The sequence below is a fragment of the Bombina bombina genome, chromosome 3, assembly GCF_027579735.1.
Source record: "Bombina bombina isolate aBomBom1 chromosome 3, aBomBom1.pri, whole genome shotgun sequence".
Taxonomy (NCBI): domain Eukaryota; kingdom Metazoa; phylum Chordata; class Amphibia; order Anura; family Bombinatoridae; genus Bombina; species Bombina bombina.
In genome coordinates this window covers 467,585,787-467,599,495 of record NC_069501.1, presented here as the reverse complement: position 1 = coordinate 467,599,495, position 13,709 = coordinate 467,585,787, and the positions used below count along the sequence as shown (strand labels likewise).

Here is a 13,709-nt window from a genome sequence, read left to right as displayed (position 1 = left end):
CAAAGAAACATAGGAACATATTATTATTATTATTCTTTATTTATAAAGCGCCAACAGATTCCGCAGCGCTGCCCATGGGTACAAGGATAATGAGAGCAGGTATTGGCGCACCTCAAGACACATGAGACCACAAATTATTTCACATATTTTAACTTTTTTCATTTTTTCATTAATGCTGCAAAAATTGCCTTCTTAATATTTCATAATTTTTTTAAATTTTTTTTAAATAAAGATGGGATCTTAGTCACACAATATGGCCATATTCTGCTTAAGCCAGTCACCACTTTCAAGGTGTCCCATAAAAGACTGGTCCTACAAGGATAACAGTACAGTGGAGAAACAATACGATAAGACACAAAATTTTACAGACAAATACAGGGGGAATTGAGGGCCCTATTCCCGTGGGAACTTACATAGAATTTGATGGTAGATAAGAACCAAAAAGGCCCATCAAGTCTTCCCATATTACATGTTACTTTGTTCTTAGGATAGCCTTATGCATGTCCCAGGCATTTTTGAATTCCTTTACAGTCTTTGGCCCCTATTTATCAAAGGTCTTGCGGACCTGATCCGACAGTGCGGATCAGGTCCGCAAGACCTCGCTAAATGCAGAGAGCAATACGCTCTCCGCATTTAACATTGCACCAGCAGCTCACAAGAGCTGCTGGTGCAACACTGCCCCCTGCTGACTCGCGGCCAATGGGCCGCCAGCAGGGAGCTGTCAATCAACCCGATCGTACTCGATCGGGTTGAATTGTTGCGATTCCTGTACGCCTGCTCAGAGCAGGCGGACAGGGTTATGGAGCAGCGGTCTTTGTGACCGCTGCTTCATAACTGCTGATTCTGGCGAGTCTGAAGACTTGCCAGAAACACGGGCTGTCAAGCTCCTTTCGGAGTTTGATAGATAGGCCCCTTTGTGTTTACCACCTCAAATGGAAGTTTATTCCATGAATCCACCACCCTATCTGTAAAAAAATGCTTCCTCAAATTTCTCCTGAATCTGCTACCCTCTAACTTTAGATTGTGACCCCTTTATTTCCTTGATTCATTAAGACTTGTATGGTCTGTTAGTCAGCTGCCTTTTACATAATGGATGTTATGAGCTGCGTCCATAAAAAGTAATGGCTCTGTCATTTAAACATGGACCCTGGGAAAAAACCTTTGTCCTTAAGGGGTTAAATGTTCACTAGATCATAAACGTTTGTTTGACTTCATTGCGTTTTAATGCTTATTCTTCAGACATTGATAATTATGCTCATTATTAAACAATAAATATGATATTATTATACAGTTTAATAAGACTGTGACATTCTTCTTTGTTATTGATCAAAATATACTTTTCAAGAATAAAGGCACTTTGTCGCCATCTTGTGACAAAAAAAAGCAAAATGTGACATTATAGTATATTACCCTTCAAAGGGTTTTAATAGCCAACATTCACTAAGGCTTGTTTAGTCTGTAAGTCAGCTGTCCTTTCCATATTTATTAAGAAAAATGTATACACTATGAGATGTTTTCATAAAAAGAAATGGTGTTCTATAAAAAAAAATATGACTACAGTAATCTTCAAAAACAATAACTTTTCTTTGGATTTTTTAAATTCTACAACCTTGACCTATTGAACACCTTTTTAGGCCTTTTTAAGCAGCATAAATTTGCTCAGTTTTTGTTTGCTTTTTTGTTATTTATTTATTTTTTGCTCATGCTTGATCAAACATTGGTTTCTTTTTTGTTACATTTAACCATGTAAAATATAAATTTGAACCAATTATATATAATATAAAGTTGAACCAATTATTAAGTGAAGCCTTTTTCTTGCGTTAATGATTGGGAAAAAATACTTGATTCGTCTGTGACCATATAGAGAAGAATGTGCCCAATGCCCATGTGCCTCACCTTTGTAATGCATAACATAAGTATCTCACGTTCCCTGGAGAATTCAGAGTTAAAGGCTTATGAGGTTAGAGGGGAGGGTCTGGAAGTTAGATATGGAAATTTCCATACAATAAACTTTTATTTGATTATTGGGTTCTGTTAGTGGGAGGGATATGAGTGTTGTGTGGGTTGCCAGCATAACACACCTACGAGATCTATGCTGCTCATTTGATGTTCCAGTGAGATCCATAGTTTGTGGTCATAGTGGATATACAAATTGATATATCAATATAGCTCCTGGTTGAGAACTCCCAATTCATCTGTGTGGACTAATCATTTACATAATTTGTTGCTAATTCTGGGGTGCCTCCTATTCCATATGAAATTACCAAACACTTTTGGTGCTGATAATATAAAATAGGTGGGAAGAGTTATTGGAAGAGCCTGTAAAATATACAACATTACATTTTTTTTGTTTGCCCAGATGATAGGTCTCTATCAATTGTATTTTTGAGTGGGATATAGTTTAATTCATATATTTTTTAAGGAGGTGGCCAAATAAACTCCCAGATACATTGATACTTCATAGATGTGGGGCACCATTGAAAATGGCAAATTAGTTGTATCTCCTTTTCCTTCTTCAGAGATAGGGTGATATTTAGAATCTTTGGTTTAGTATAATTTATTAAAAAGTTTATGTACTATGGATGACTTTGAATCAGATAGTGTAAACAAAATATTATCCACAAACAGGGACAATTTGCATGGTAAGGCCTTGAATATTTGTATTTTGCTATATTTTGATAGCCAGCATCTGATGCAGGCACACAGCAGTGTGGAGATAGAGGGCACTCCTGTCTGGTACCATTTGAGGTTTAAAAAGGATTTGACAAGACCCCATAATCTAGCGCTTGGTAAAGTAAAGCAAAGATTCTGGTCAGAGTTGTCTCACTAAAACTCATGCTTTATAAAGAGGCATATATAAAAGGCCAGCTGACTCGATATGACGCTTTTTCTACATCAGTAGAAAGGAGAAGAGCTGGAATATTGTTTGACTGTGCATAAGTAATCAGGTTTAAGGCACGTATAGTATTATCTTTGGCTTCTCTATGGGTGATGAAGCCAACCTGGTCATTAATAAAGTATTGGCATAGAGTTGTCATTGTTCACTAGAGATATAAGACGATAAGACAACAATGTGCACTTGAAAAGATGAAGATGGGAATCATTTTTTTTTTCATCAATTTTCTGAAAGTAAGAAAACAAGGGTTGGAATAGAGTATCTTTAAAGGTTGAGTAACATGAGTATGAGAACCCATTAGGGCCTTGGGATTTACCATTAGTTGAATTTTTAATGAAATATAGGGCCAGATTACAAGTGGAGTGCTAATTAATGCTCCCGCTCGAGCGTTAATTGCGCTAGAAGTAAGCTTTTTGCGCTTGTCGGGTTGTGCATGAGTTGAAAGAAAAACTGTTTTAATTTGCGCGCTAACCCAACGAGCGCAAAAAGCCGTAGTTAGAATATTGTGTGCGTGTTCACATGTTCCCAAACAGAAGTCAATGAAGAAAAAAAAAAAGTGGAAGAAAAACCTAACTCTCGCTTAATACATGATTATATAAAGGTATAGATATATACAAATATTTATAGTAATATCTATTTAGAAATACATAGTACATATTTTTCTATGTGCAGAACATTGGAATGTGGAATATTTACAGTAAATACATAGCTAAAACCTTTATTAAAAATGAATATTGCATAAATCTGTTTTTATTTACTTGCCAGCAAAGGGCTCCAATGCACTTTTATATATATATATATATATATATATATATATATATATATATATATATATATATATATATATATATATATATATATATACATATGTATTTATGTGTTTATATGTGTATATATATATGTCTGTAAATACATATATACACATATAAATACATATGTACACATATATAGACACACATACATATACATATATATATATATATATATATACACACACACACACACACACATATCCATCTTTACACAAGTATATGTATGTATGTCTATGTTAAAGCCCTTTGCCTGCCTTTTTTTCTAACATCTTTGAGCCCTTATAACTTTTGTGTGCAATATTGTTTTTTGAATAATTTTTATTAGATGGTGTTATTATAAATGTAACTATGCTGTAATTATTCTAGCGTAAATTACTTTCAACTCATAATACCAGCGATAAGCCCGACAACGCAAACGCCCGCAATGATCCCCTTAGTACTCGCACGCAAACATTTGCACTTCACTCGTAATCTGACACATAATCTAATAAATAACTTAAGACCTGAGAAGGGGTAATAAGTCCCTGAGGACTATTGGCATATTGAGGATGTAGGATGCATAGGTTTTCATAATATTTTTTTTCGGCAGTATCTTTAGAGGAATAGTGCTGACTTTGTATCTCTTATCTATAAGATATTGGATTTACCACTTTGCCTCTTAAGTCGCCTCGCTAGCAAACAACCCTGCTTATTCATTGTGATATTGCTTAAAGGGACATGAAACCCACATTTTCTTTCATGTAATTAGCAAGAGTCCATGAGCTAGTGACGTATGGGATATACATTCCTACCAGGAGGGGCAAAGTTTCCCAAACCTCAAAATGCCTATAAATACACCCCTCCCCACACCCACAATTCAGTTTTACAAACTTTGCCTCCGATGGAGGTGGTGAAGTAAGTTTGTGCTAGATTCTACGTTGATATGCGCTCCGCAGCAAGTTGGAGCCCAGTTTTCCTCTCAGCGTGCAGTGAATGTCAGAGGGATGTGAGGAGAGTATTGCCTATTTGAATGCAGTGATCTCCTTCTACGGGGTCTATTTCATAGGTTCTCTGTTATCGGTCGTAGAGATTCATCTCTTACCTCCCTTTTCAGATCGACGATATACTCTTATATATATATACCATTACCTCTGCTGATTCTCGTTTCAGTACTGGTTTGGCTATCTGCTATATGTAGATGAGTGTCCTGGGGTAAGTAAGTCTTATTTTCTGTGACACTCCAAGCTATGGTTGGGCACTTTGTTTATAAAGTTCTAAATATATGTATTCAAACATTTATTTGCCTTGACTCAGAATGTTCAACTTTCCTTATTTTCAGACAGTCAGTTTCATATTTGGGATAATGCATTTTGATTTAACCATTTTTTCTTACCTTCAAAAATTTGACTCTTCCCTGTGGGCTGTTAGGCTCGCGGGGGCTGAAAATGCTTCATTTTATTGCGTCATTCTTGGCGCGGACTTTTTTGGCGCAAAAATTCTATTTCCGTTTCCGGCGTCATACGTGTCGCCGGAAGTTGCGTCATTTTTTGACGTTATTTCGCGCCAAAAATGTCGGCGTTCCGGATGTGGCGTCATTTTTGGCGCCAAAAAGCATTTAGGCGCCAAATAATGTGGGCGTCTTATTTGGCGCGAAAAAATATGGGCGTCGCTTTTGTCTCCACATTATTTAAGTCTCATTTTTTATTGCTTCTGGTTGCTAGAAGCTTGTTCTTTGGCATTTTTTCCCATTCCTGAAACTGTCATTTAAGGAATTTGATCAATTTTGCTTTATATATATGTTGTTTTTTCTCTTACATATTGCAAGATGTCTCACGTTGCATCTGAGTCAGAAGATACTACAGGAAAATCGCTGTCAAGTGCTGAATCTACCAAAGCTAAGTGTATCTGCTGTAAACTTTTGGTAGCTATTTCTCCAGCTGTTGTTTGTATTGATTGTCATGACAAACTTGTTAAAGCAGATAATATTTCCTTTAGTAAAGTACCATTGCCTGTTGCAGTTCCCTCAACATCTAAGGTGCAGAATGTTCCTGATAATATAAGAGATTTTGTTTCTGAATCCATAAAGAAGGCTATGTCTGTTATTTCTCCTTCTAGTAAACGTAAAAAATCTTTTAAAACTTCTCTCCCTACAGATGAATTTTTAAATGAACATCATCATTCTGATTCTGATGACTCCTCTGGTTCAGAGGATTCTGTCTCTGAGGTTGATGCTGATAAATCTTCATATTTATTTAAAATGGAATTTATTCGTTCTTTACTTAAAGAAGTTCTAATTGATTTAGAAATAGAGGATTCTGGTCCTCTTGATACTAATTCTAAACATTTGGATAAGGTATTTAAAGCTCCTGTGGTTATTCCAGAAGTTTTTCCTGTTCCTAATGCTATTTCTGCAGTAATTTCCAAAGAATGGGATAAATTGGGTAATTCATTTACTCCTTCTAAACGTTTTAAGCATTTATATCCTGTGCCGTCTGACAGATTAGAATTTTGGGACAAAATCCCTAAAGTTGATGGGGCTATTTCTACCCTTGCTAAACGTACTACTATTCCTACGTCAGATGGTACTTCGTTTAAGGATCCTCTAGATAGGAAAATTGAGTCCTTTCTAAGGAAAGCTTATCTGTGTTCAGGTAATCTTCTTAGACCTGCTATATCTTTGGCTGATGTTGCTGCAGCTTCAACTTTTTGGTTGGAAACTTTAGCGCAACAAGTAACACATCGTGATTCTCATGACATTATTATTCTTCTTCAGCATGCTAATAATTTTATCTGTGATGCCATTTTTGATATTATCAGAGTTGATGTCAGGTTTATGTCTCTAGCTATTTTAGCTAGAAGAGCTTTATGGCTTAAAACTTGGAATGCTGATATGGCTTCTAAATCAACTTTACTTTCTATTTCTTTCCAGGGTAACAAATTATTTGGTTCTCAGTTGGATTCCATCATTTCAACTGTTACTGGTGGGAAAGGAACTTTTTTACCACAGAATAAAAAATCTAAAGGTAAAAGCAGGGCTAATAATCGTTTTCGTTCCTTTCGTTTCAACAAAGAACAAAAGCCTGATCCTTCATCCTCAGGAGCAGTTTCAGTTTGGAAACCATCTCCAGTCTGGAATAAATCCAAGCCAGCCCTCATTCCAGCTCAGCTGGTAGGGGGCAGGTTACGTTTTTTCAAGGAAATTTGGATCAATTCTGTTCTTTTTCACAAAAAGATTGCTATTCTTCCTGATATTCATTGTTTTGTACAAGCTTTGGTTCGTATAAAACCTGTCATTAAGTCAATTTCTCCTCCTTGGAGTTTGAATTTGGTTCTGGGAGCTCTTCAAGCTCCTCCGTTTGAACCTATGCATTCATTGGACATTAAATTACTTTCTTGGAAAGTTTTGTTCCTTTTGGCCATCTCTTCTGCCAGAAGAGTTTCTGAATTATCTGCTCTTTCTTGTGAGTCTCCTTTTCTGATTTTTCATCAGGATAAGGCAGTGTTGCGAACTTCTTTTGAATTTTTACCTAAAGTTGTGAATTCCAACAACATTAGTAGAGAAATTGTGGTTCCTTCATTATGTCCTAATCCTAAGAATTCTAAGGAGAAATCGTTGCATTCTTTGGATGTTGTTAGAGCTTTGAAATATTATGTTGAAGCTACGAAATCTTTCCGTAAGACTTCTAGTCTATTTGTTATCTTTTCCGGTTCTAGAAAAGGCCAGAAAGCTTCTGCCATTTCTTTGGCATCTTAGTTGAAATCTTTAATTCATCTTGCCTATGTTGAGTCGGGTAAAATTCCGCCTCAGAGAATTACAGCTCATTCTACTAGGTCAGTTTCTACTTCCTGGGCGTTTAGGAATGAAGCTTCGGTTAACCAGATCTGCAAAGCAGCAACTTGGTCCTCTTTGCATACTTTTACTAAATTCTACCATTTTGATGTATTTTCTTCTTCTGAAGCAGTTTTTGGTAGAAAAGTACTTCAGGCAGCGGTTTCAGTTTGAATCTTCTGCTTATGTTTTTCGTTAAACTTTATTTTGGGTGTGGATTATTTTCAGCAGGAATTGGCTGTCTTTATTTTAAAAAAAAAAAAAAAAAAAAAAAAAAAAAAAAAAAAAAAAAAAAAAAAAAAAAAAAAAAAAAAAAAAAATAAAAAAAAAAAAAAAAAAAAAAAAAAAAAAAAAAAAAAAAAAAAAAAAAAAAAAAAAAAAAAAAAAAAAAAAAAAAAAAAAAAAAAAAAAAAAAAAAAAAAAAAAAAAAAAAAAAAAAAAAAAAAAAAAAAAAAAAAAAAAAAAAAAAAAAAAAAAAAAAAAAAAAAAAAAAAAAAAAAAAAAAAAAAAAAAAAAAAAAAAAAAAAAAAAAAAAAAAAAAATAAAAAAAAAAAAAAAAAAAAAAAAAAAAAAAAAAAAAAAAAAAAAAAAAATAAAAAAAAAAAAAAAAAAAAAAAAAAAAAAAAAAAAAAAAAAAAAAAAAAAAAAAAAAAAAAAAAAAAAAAAAAAAAAAAAAAAAAAAAAAAAAAAAAAAAAAAAAAAAATAAAAAAAAAAATCCCTCCCTCTCTAGTGACTCTTGTGTGGAAAGATCCACATCTTGGGTAGTCATTATCCCATACGTCACTAGCTCATGGACTCTTGCTAATTACATGAAAGAAAACATAATTTATGTAAGAACTTACCTGATAAATTCATTTCTTTCATATTAGCAAGAGTCCATGAGGCCCGCCCTTTTTTTGTGGTGGTTATGATTTTGTATAAAGCACAATTATTCCAATTCCTTATTTTATATGCTTTCGCACTTTTTTATCACCCCACTTCTTGGCTATTCGTTAAACTGAATTGTGGGTGTGGTGAGGGGTGTATTTATAGGCATTTTGAGGTTTGGGAAACTTTGCCCCTCCTGGTAGGAATGTATATCCCATACGTCACTAGCTCATGGACTCTTGCTAATATGAAAGAAATGAATTTATCAGGTAAGTTCTTACATAAATTATGTTTTTTCTTTCATGATTTAGAAGGAGCATGCAATTTTAAACAACTTTCTAATTTACTGCTATTATCTAACTTGCTTCATTCTCTTGATATTATTTGCTGAAAAGCATATCTAGATATGCTCTGCAGCTGCTGATTGGTCGCTGCACATTGCTGCCTTGTGTGATTGGCTTACCCATGTGCATTGCTATTTCTTCAACAAAGGATATTTAAAGAATGAAGCAAATTAGGTAATAGTAAATTACATTAAATTGGAATGTTATTTAAAATTGTATTCTCTACCTGAATCATGAAATAAAAATGTTGGGTTTAGTGTCCCTTTAAGTTGTAAAGCATTTATTTTATCCTCTTGACCAAGCAGTTAAAGTAATTGTTTATTTTCCAGTTCGGCCAATACCCCCAAGTCTTTGTGTAAGGATCTATGTATATCATGTTTTTTAAATAACTGTCTATATAGAGGCTTTCGTGCATTCTTCAATATGCTGTGAGACAGCAAAACAATGCAACTTTAACACAATTACACCTTAAATGATTGTAAAATATTTATTTTGTATGCAGATCTTTTGCAATGTAGTACTCACTACAGATATATAGATATATACTATACAATAAAATATATATATATATATATATATATATATATATATATGTATGTAATATACTTACTTTTAATGCTTCATTAATATTATTTTCCTCCTGTCACTCTTTCTATATAGCTCATATTGTCAGACGAATGTATCATAGCAGAGGGGCATCGCTGGCACGTGGACCATTTTCGTTGTTGGGAATGTGATGGGGTACTGGGCGGCAGCCAGTATATCATGAAGGGTGGGAGACCATTCTGCAGTGGCTGTTTTCTGTGTCTGTATGCTGAGAGCTGCGAGGCCTGTGGGGAGCCTGTCAGTAAGTAATATGGTGGGGATAAACTTAACAAATTGACTTTGAGCTCTAGGATTTCAATTTTGGGGCATTTAGTCATTTGCATAAAAAACATAATCAAGTTAAAGGGACATGAAACCCAAACATTTATTTCATGATTCAGATAAAGAATACAATGTTAAAGAACTTTCCTATTTACTTCAATTATTTAATTTGCTTCCTTTTCTTGTTATCCTTTGCTGAAAGGTTTATCTAGGTAAGCTCAGGAGGAGCAAAGAAACTAGGTTCTAGCTGCTGATTGGTTGCTGCATATATATATATATATATATATATATATATATATATATATATATATATATACTGATTGTCATTGGCTAACCCATGTGTTCAGTCAGCATCCAGTAGTGCATTGCTGCTCATTCAACAAAGCATACCAAGAGAACAAAGTAAATGTGATAATAAGAGTAAATTAGAAAATTGCTTAAAATTGCATGCTCTATCTGAATCATGAAAGAAAAATTTGGGTTTCATATCCCTTTAATGTTTTATCTTGAGAAGAATCTCTTCCGTTCCTTTGTTATGTTATGGAAATGATTCACTAAGGTTTGGAGAACTACCTCCAACTCCATAGAATATGGTGGGGATAAACCGACCGTGTGTAACTATTTAAAAATTTGTCTTGAAGAAGGCTCATTGAAAGAGACGAAACGTCGACTATGATTTTTCACGCATAAACTTGCAATGAATTCTCAATAAACCCTTTTGACTATTTCAAACCCTGTGAGTGCCCTCCTTTCCTACCAAGTTGTGTATCTGAATTTTTAGGATTGCACCCATCACTATTTGTGTACAAAGTTTGGAGTGCTGGGCCACCGGCTACTTGACATTATATATATATATATATATATATATATATATATATATATATATACAGATATACAGTTGTGGCCATTTTTCAGAGAATATGAATGATAACACAAAAACTTTTCTTTCACTCATGGTTAGTGTTTGGCTGAAGCCATTTTTTATCAATCAACTGTGTTTACTCTTTTTAAATCACAATGACAACAGAAACTACCCAAATGACCCTGATCAAAAGTTTACATACCCCAGTTCTTAATACTGTGTATTGCCCCCTTTTACATCAATAACAGCTTGAAGTCTATTGTGGTATTTGTGGATGAGTCTCTTTATCTTCTCAGATGGAAAAGCTGCCCAATACACGATATTAAGAACTGGGGTATGTAAACTTTTGATCAGGGTCATTTGGGTAGTTTCTGTTGTCATTATGATTTAAAAAGAGTAAAAACAGTTGATTGATAATAAATGGCTTCAGCCAAACACTAACCATGAGTGAGAGAAAAGTTTTTGTGTTATCATTCATATTCTCTGAAAAATGGCCAAGAAATCATAAATTCTGCCAGGGTATATAAACTTATGAGCACAACTGTGTGTGTGTGTGTTTGTATATATATATATTTATTTTATTTTTTTATTGTATGGTTTACCTGAATCATGAATGTTTAATTTTGACTTTATTGTCCCTTGAAGTTAAAATCGGGTTATGACTACAGTTTCTCATTCAGGAGACTTTTATCTTCTCTCCCAGTCTTAGCTTTACTTTTTTGTGTTCTAGATCCCGACGGTGATCTGGTGACCTTCATAGGACAATACTGGCATATGTCACCTTCCTGCTTCCATTGCATCATTTGTAGGATACCTCTCCAGAAAGCAAAGTTCACGGTGCATGATGGTAACCTCTATTGCCACCAGTGCTGTTCCACCCTAGACACTAAGGAACACAATCATTCCAGCATTCAAAGGATTCCTATGGGGACAATAGCCAGAATACCGAGCCAGCAATACAACTCTCGTCGGATCTGTGAGCACTATAATCACCCAGATGTCCCTAGAGACAGGGCAGCTTTTATCTGCACGCTGCAGGACTCTGCTTGCATTACCTCTCAGGAGGGGAAAACAGAGCTGTGCAGAAGTGCTTCTTGTGATGCAAGTGTCTCCAGGCTGCATGAATACAGGGAGGAGATGGTGAAGGAAGAGGAGGAGGAGACGTCCTGTTCTTCAACAGACTCTGAGCCAGAAGGCTTTTTTCTTGGAACTCCAATCCCAAATTACCCCATATCTAGGGACATTCCCTCTCCTGTACCTGGGAGAAACAGCTCCCTTAAAAGTAGACGTAGGAGAAAAAGCTGCCGAGTATCCTAATGATGAGAGCTGGATACTCCCATTTGTCTTCCTGTGACCTATTCTACTAAACTATCTTTTCATTATGGATGTTATTTAACCAATATTTGTGAGATTCAATCAACCATGACCAAAGATGGAAGTTATTGTACATACAGCCAAAAGATCCTATCAGCATTAGTGTGAAGTTCAAGGAACAGTAAAGACCTTGTAATTACAAGTAATTTTTTGTTGTGTTGTTATAGAATAACATATCAACCAAGTCTTAACATTTTTAAAACAAATTAGCATAATTTGTTGCAATTATTATAGTATTGCACACATAGTAGACTAAAGTATAGTGTAAATGTAAATTTTATATGCACTGGAAAACCCCCCAAAATTGTTTGACTCACTTTATTGCAATATTCACTTTATTGCGGTGGTCTGGAACCAAACCCACAATATTTTCGAGGTACATCCTTTCTAGGATTAAGTGAAGCAAGTACACTTTTTAAACATCTTTTACAACAAAATCAGGCAAAGTACATAATTAAAATATATCGGCATGTTTTATTTTCCTTAATTAAACGTATAACAGGGAGATTGAATGTTGATTATAAAATCCCTTTCGTTTGTGAAGACCTGTATGCATTAAATCAAGATCTCTCCAATTCTGGTGTTATGCATGTCATATGGAAGATAGTCAATACAACCTTTTTACGGAAGTAAATACACTATCAAGAATTAGAGAGATAACTCTCACTGAAGAGAAAATTCTAACTCAAGTAGATATGGCACCACATGATGTATGTACAATTACACACTATCTTCTTCAACATGGTTGCAGTTCTAAATACTAAATTAATTTATACTCAATTCTCTATTAAACTATACTGAATATTTGTAAATAAAATCTGTGATTATCTTTTCAAAAGGAACATAATATATTCCACTGTTATATATGCAGTTCCAAAAGAAAGTGTGTTTTTTTTTTTTTTTTTTTTAAAAGGGTCATAATACTCAAAATTAAAAATGCACATGAATGTTTTGAACAAGCTTTTTTAGTAAAAGTTATGACTGTTTCAATGTCAGCTTTTACTATTCTTAGAACATTGATATATACAGTATCTCACAAAAGTGGAGTACACCCCTCACATTTTTGTAAATATTTTTTTTATATCTTTTCATGTGACAACACTGAAGAAATGACACTTTGCTACTATGTAAAGTAGTGGGTGTAGAGCTTGTATAACAGTGTAAATTTGCTGTCCCCTCAAAATAACTCAACACACAGCCATTAATGTCTAAACTGTTGGCAACAAAAGTGAGTACACCCCTAAGTGGAAATGTCCAAATTGGGCCCAAAGTGTCAATATTTTGTGTGGCCACCATTATTTTCGAGCATTGTCTTAACCCTCTTGGGCATGGAGTTCACCAGACCTTCACAGGTTGCCAGTGAAGTCCTCTGCCTCTCCTCCATGATGACACCACAGAGCTGGTAGATGTTAGAGACCTTGCACTCCCTCACCTTCCGTTTGAGGATGCCCCACAGATGCTCAATAGGGTTTAGGTCTGGAGACATGCTTGGCCAGTCCATCACCTTTACCCTCAGCTTCTTTAGCAAGGCATTGGTCATCTTGGAGGTGTGTTTGGGGTCGTTATCATGTTGGAATATTGCCCTGCAGGCCCAGTCTTCGAAGGGAGGGGATCATGCTCTGCTTCAGTATGTCACAGTACATGTTGCAATTCATGGTTCCCTCAATGAACTGTAGCTCCCCAGTGCCGGCAGCACTCATGCAGGCCCAGATCATGACACCTCAACCACCATGCTTGACTGTAGGCAAGACACACTTGTTTTTGTACTCCTCAACTGGTTGCTGCCACACACTCTTGACACCATCTGAACCAAATAAGTTTATCTTGGTCTCATCAGACCACAGGACATGGTTCTAGTAATCCATGTCCTTAGTCTGC

General features: G+C 35.0%; 1 protein-coding gene across 2 annotated transcripts in view; it reads left to right on the top strand.

The window, feature by feature from the left end:
* Positions 1-12,648, top strand: part of PRICKLE4 (prickle planar cell polarity protein 4) — a 79,282-nt gene extending 66,634 nt beyond the window's left edge. For both annotated transcript variants that reach the window (XM_053706747.1, XM_053706746.1), the window contains 2 exons: positions 9,389-9,575; positions 11,188-12,648. In XM_053706747.1, the coding sequence (XP_053562722.1) occupies positions 9,389-9,575; positions 11,188-11,774 (774 nt within the window). In that variant the 3' untranslated portion in view covers positions 11,775-12,648. The remainder of the gene's footprint in view (positions 1-9,388; positions 9,576-11,187) is intronic.
* Positions 12,649-13,709: the final 1,061 nt, after the last annotated feature.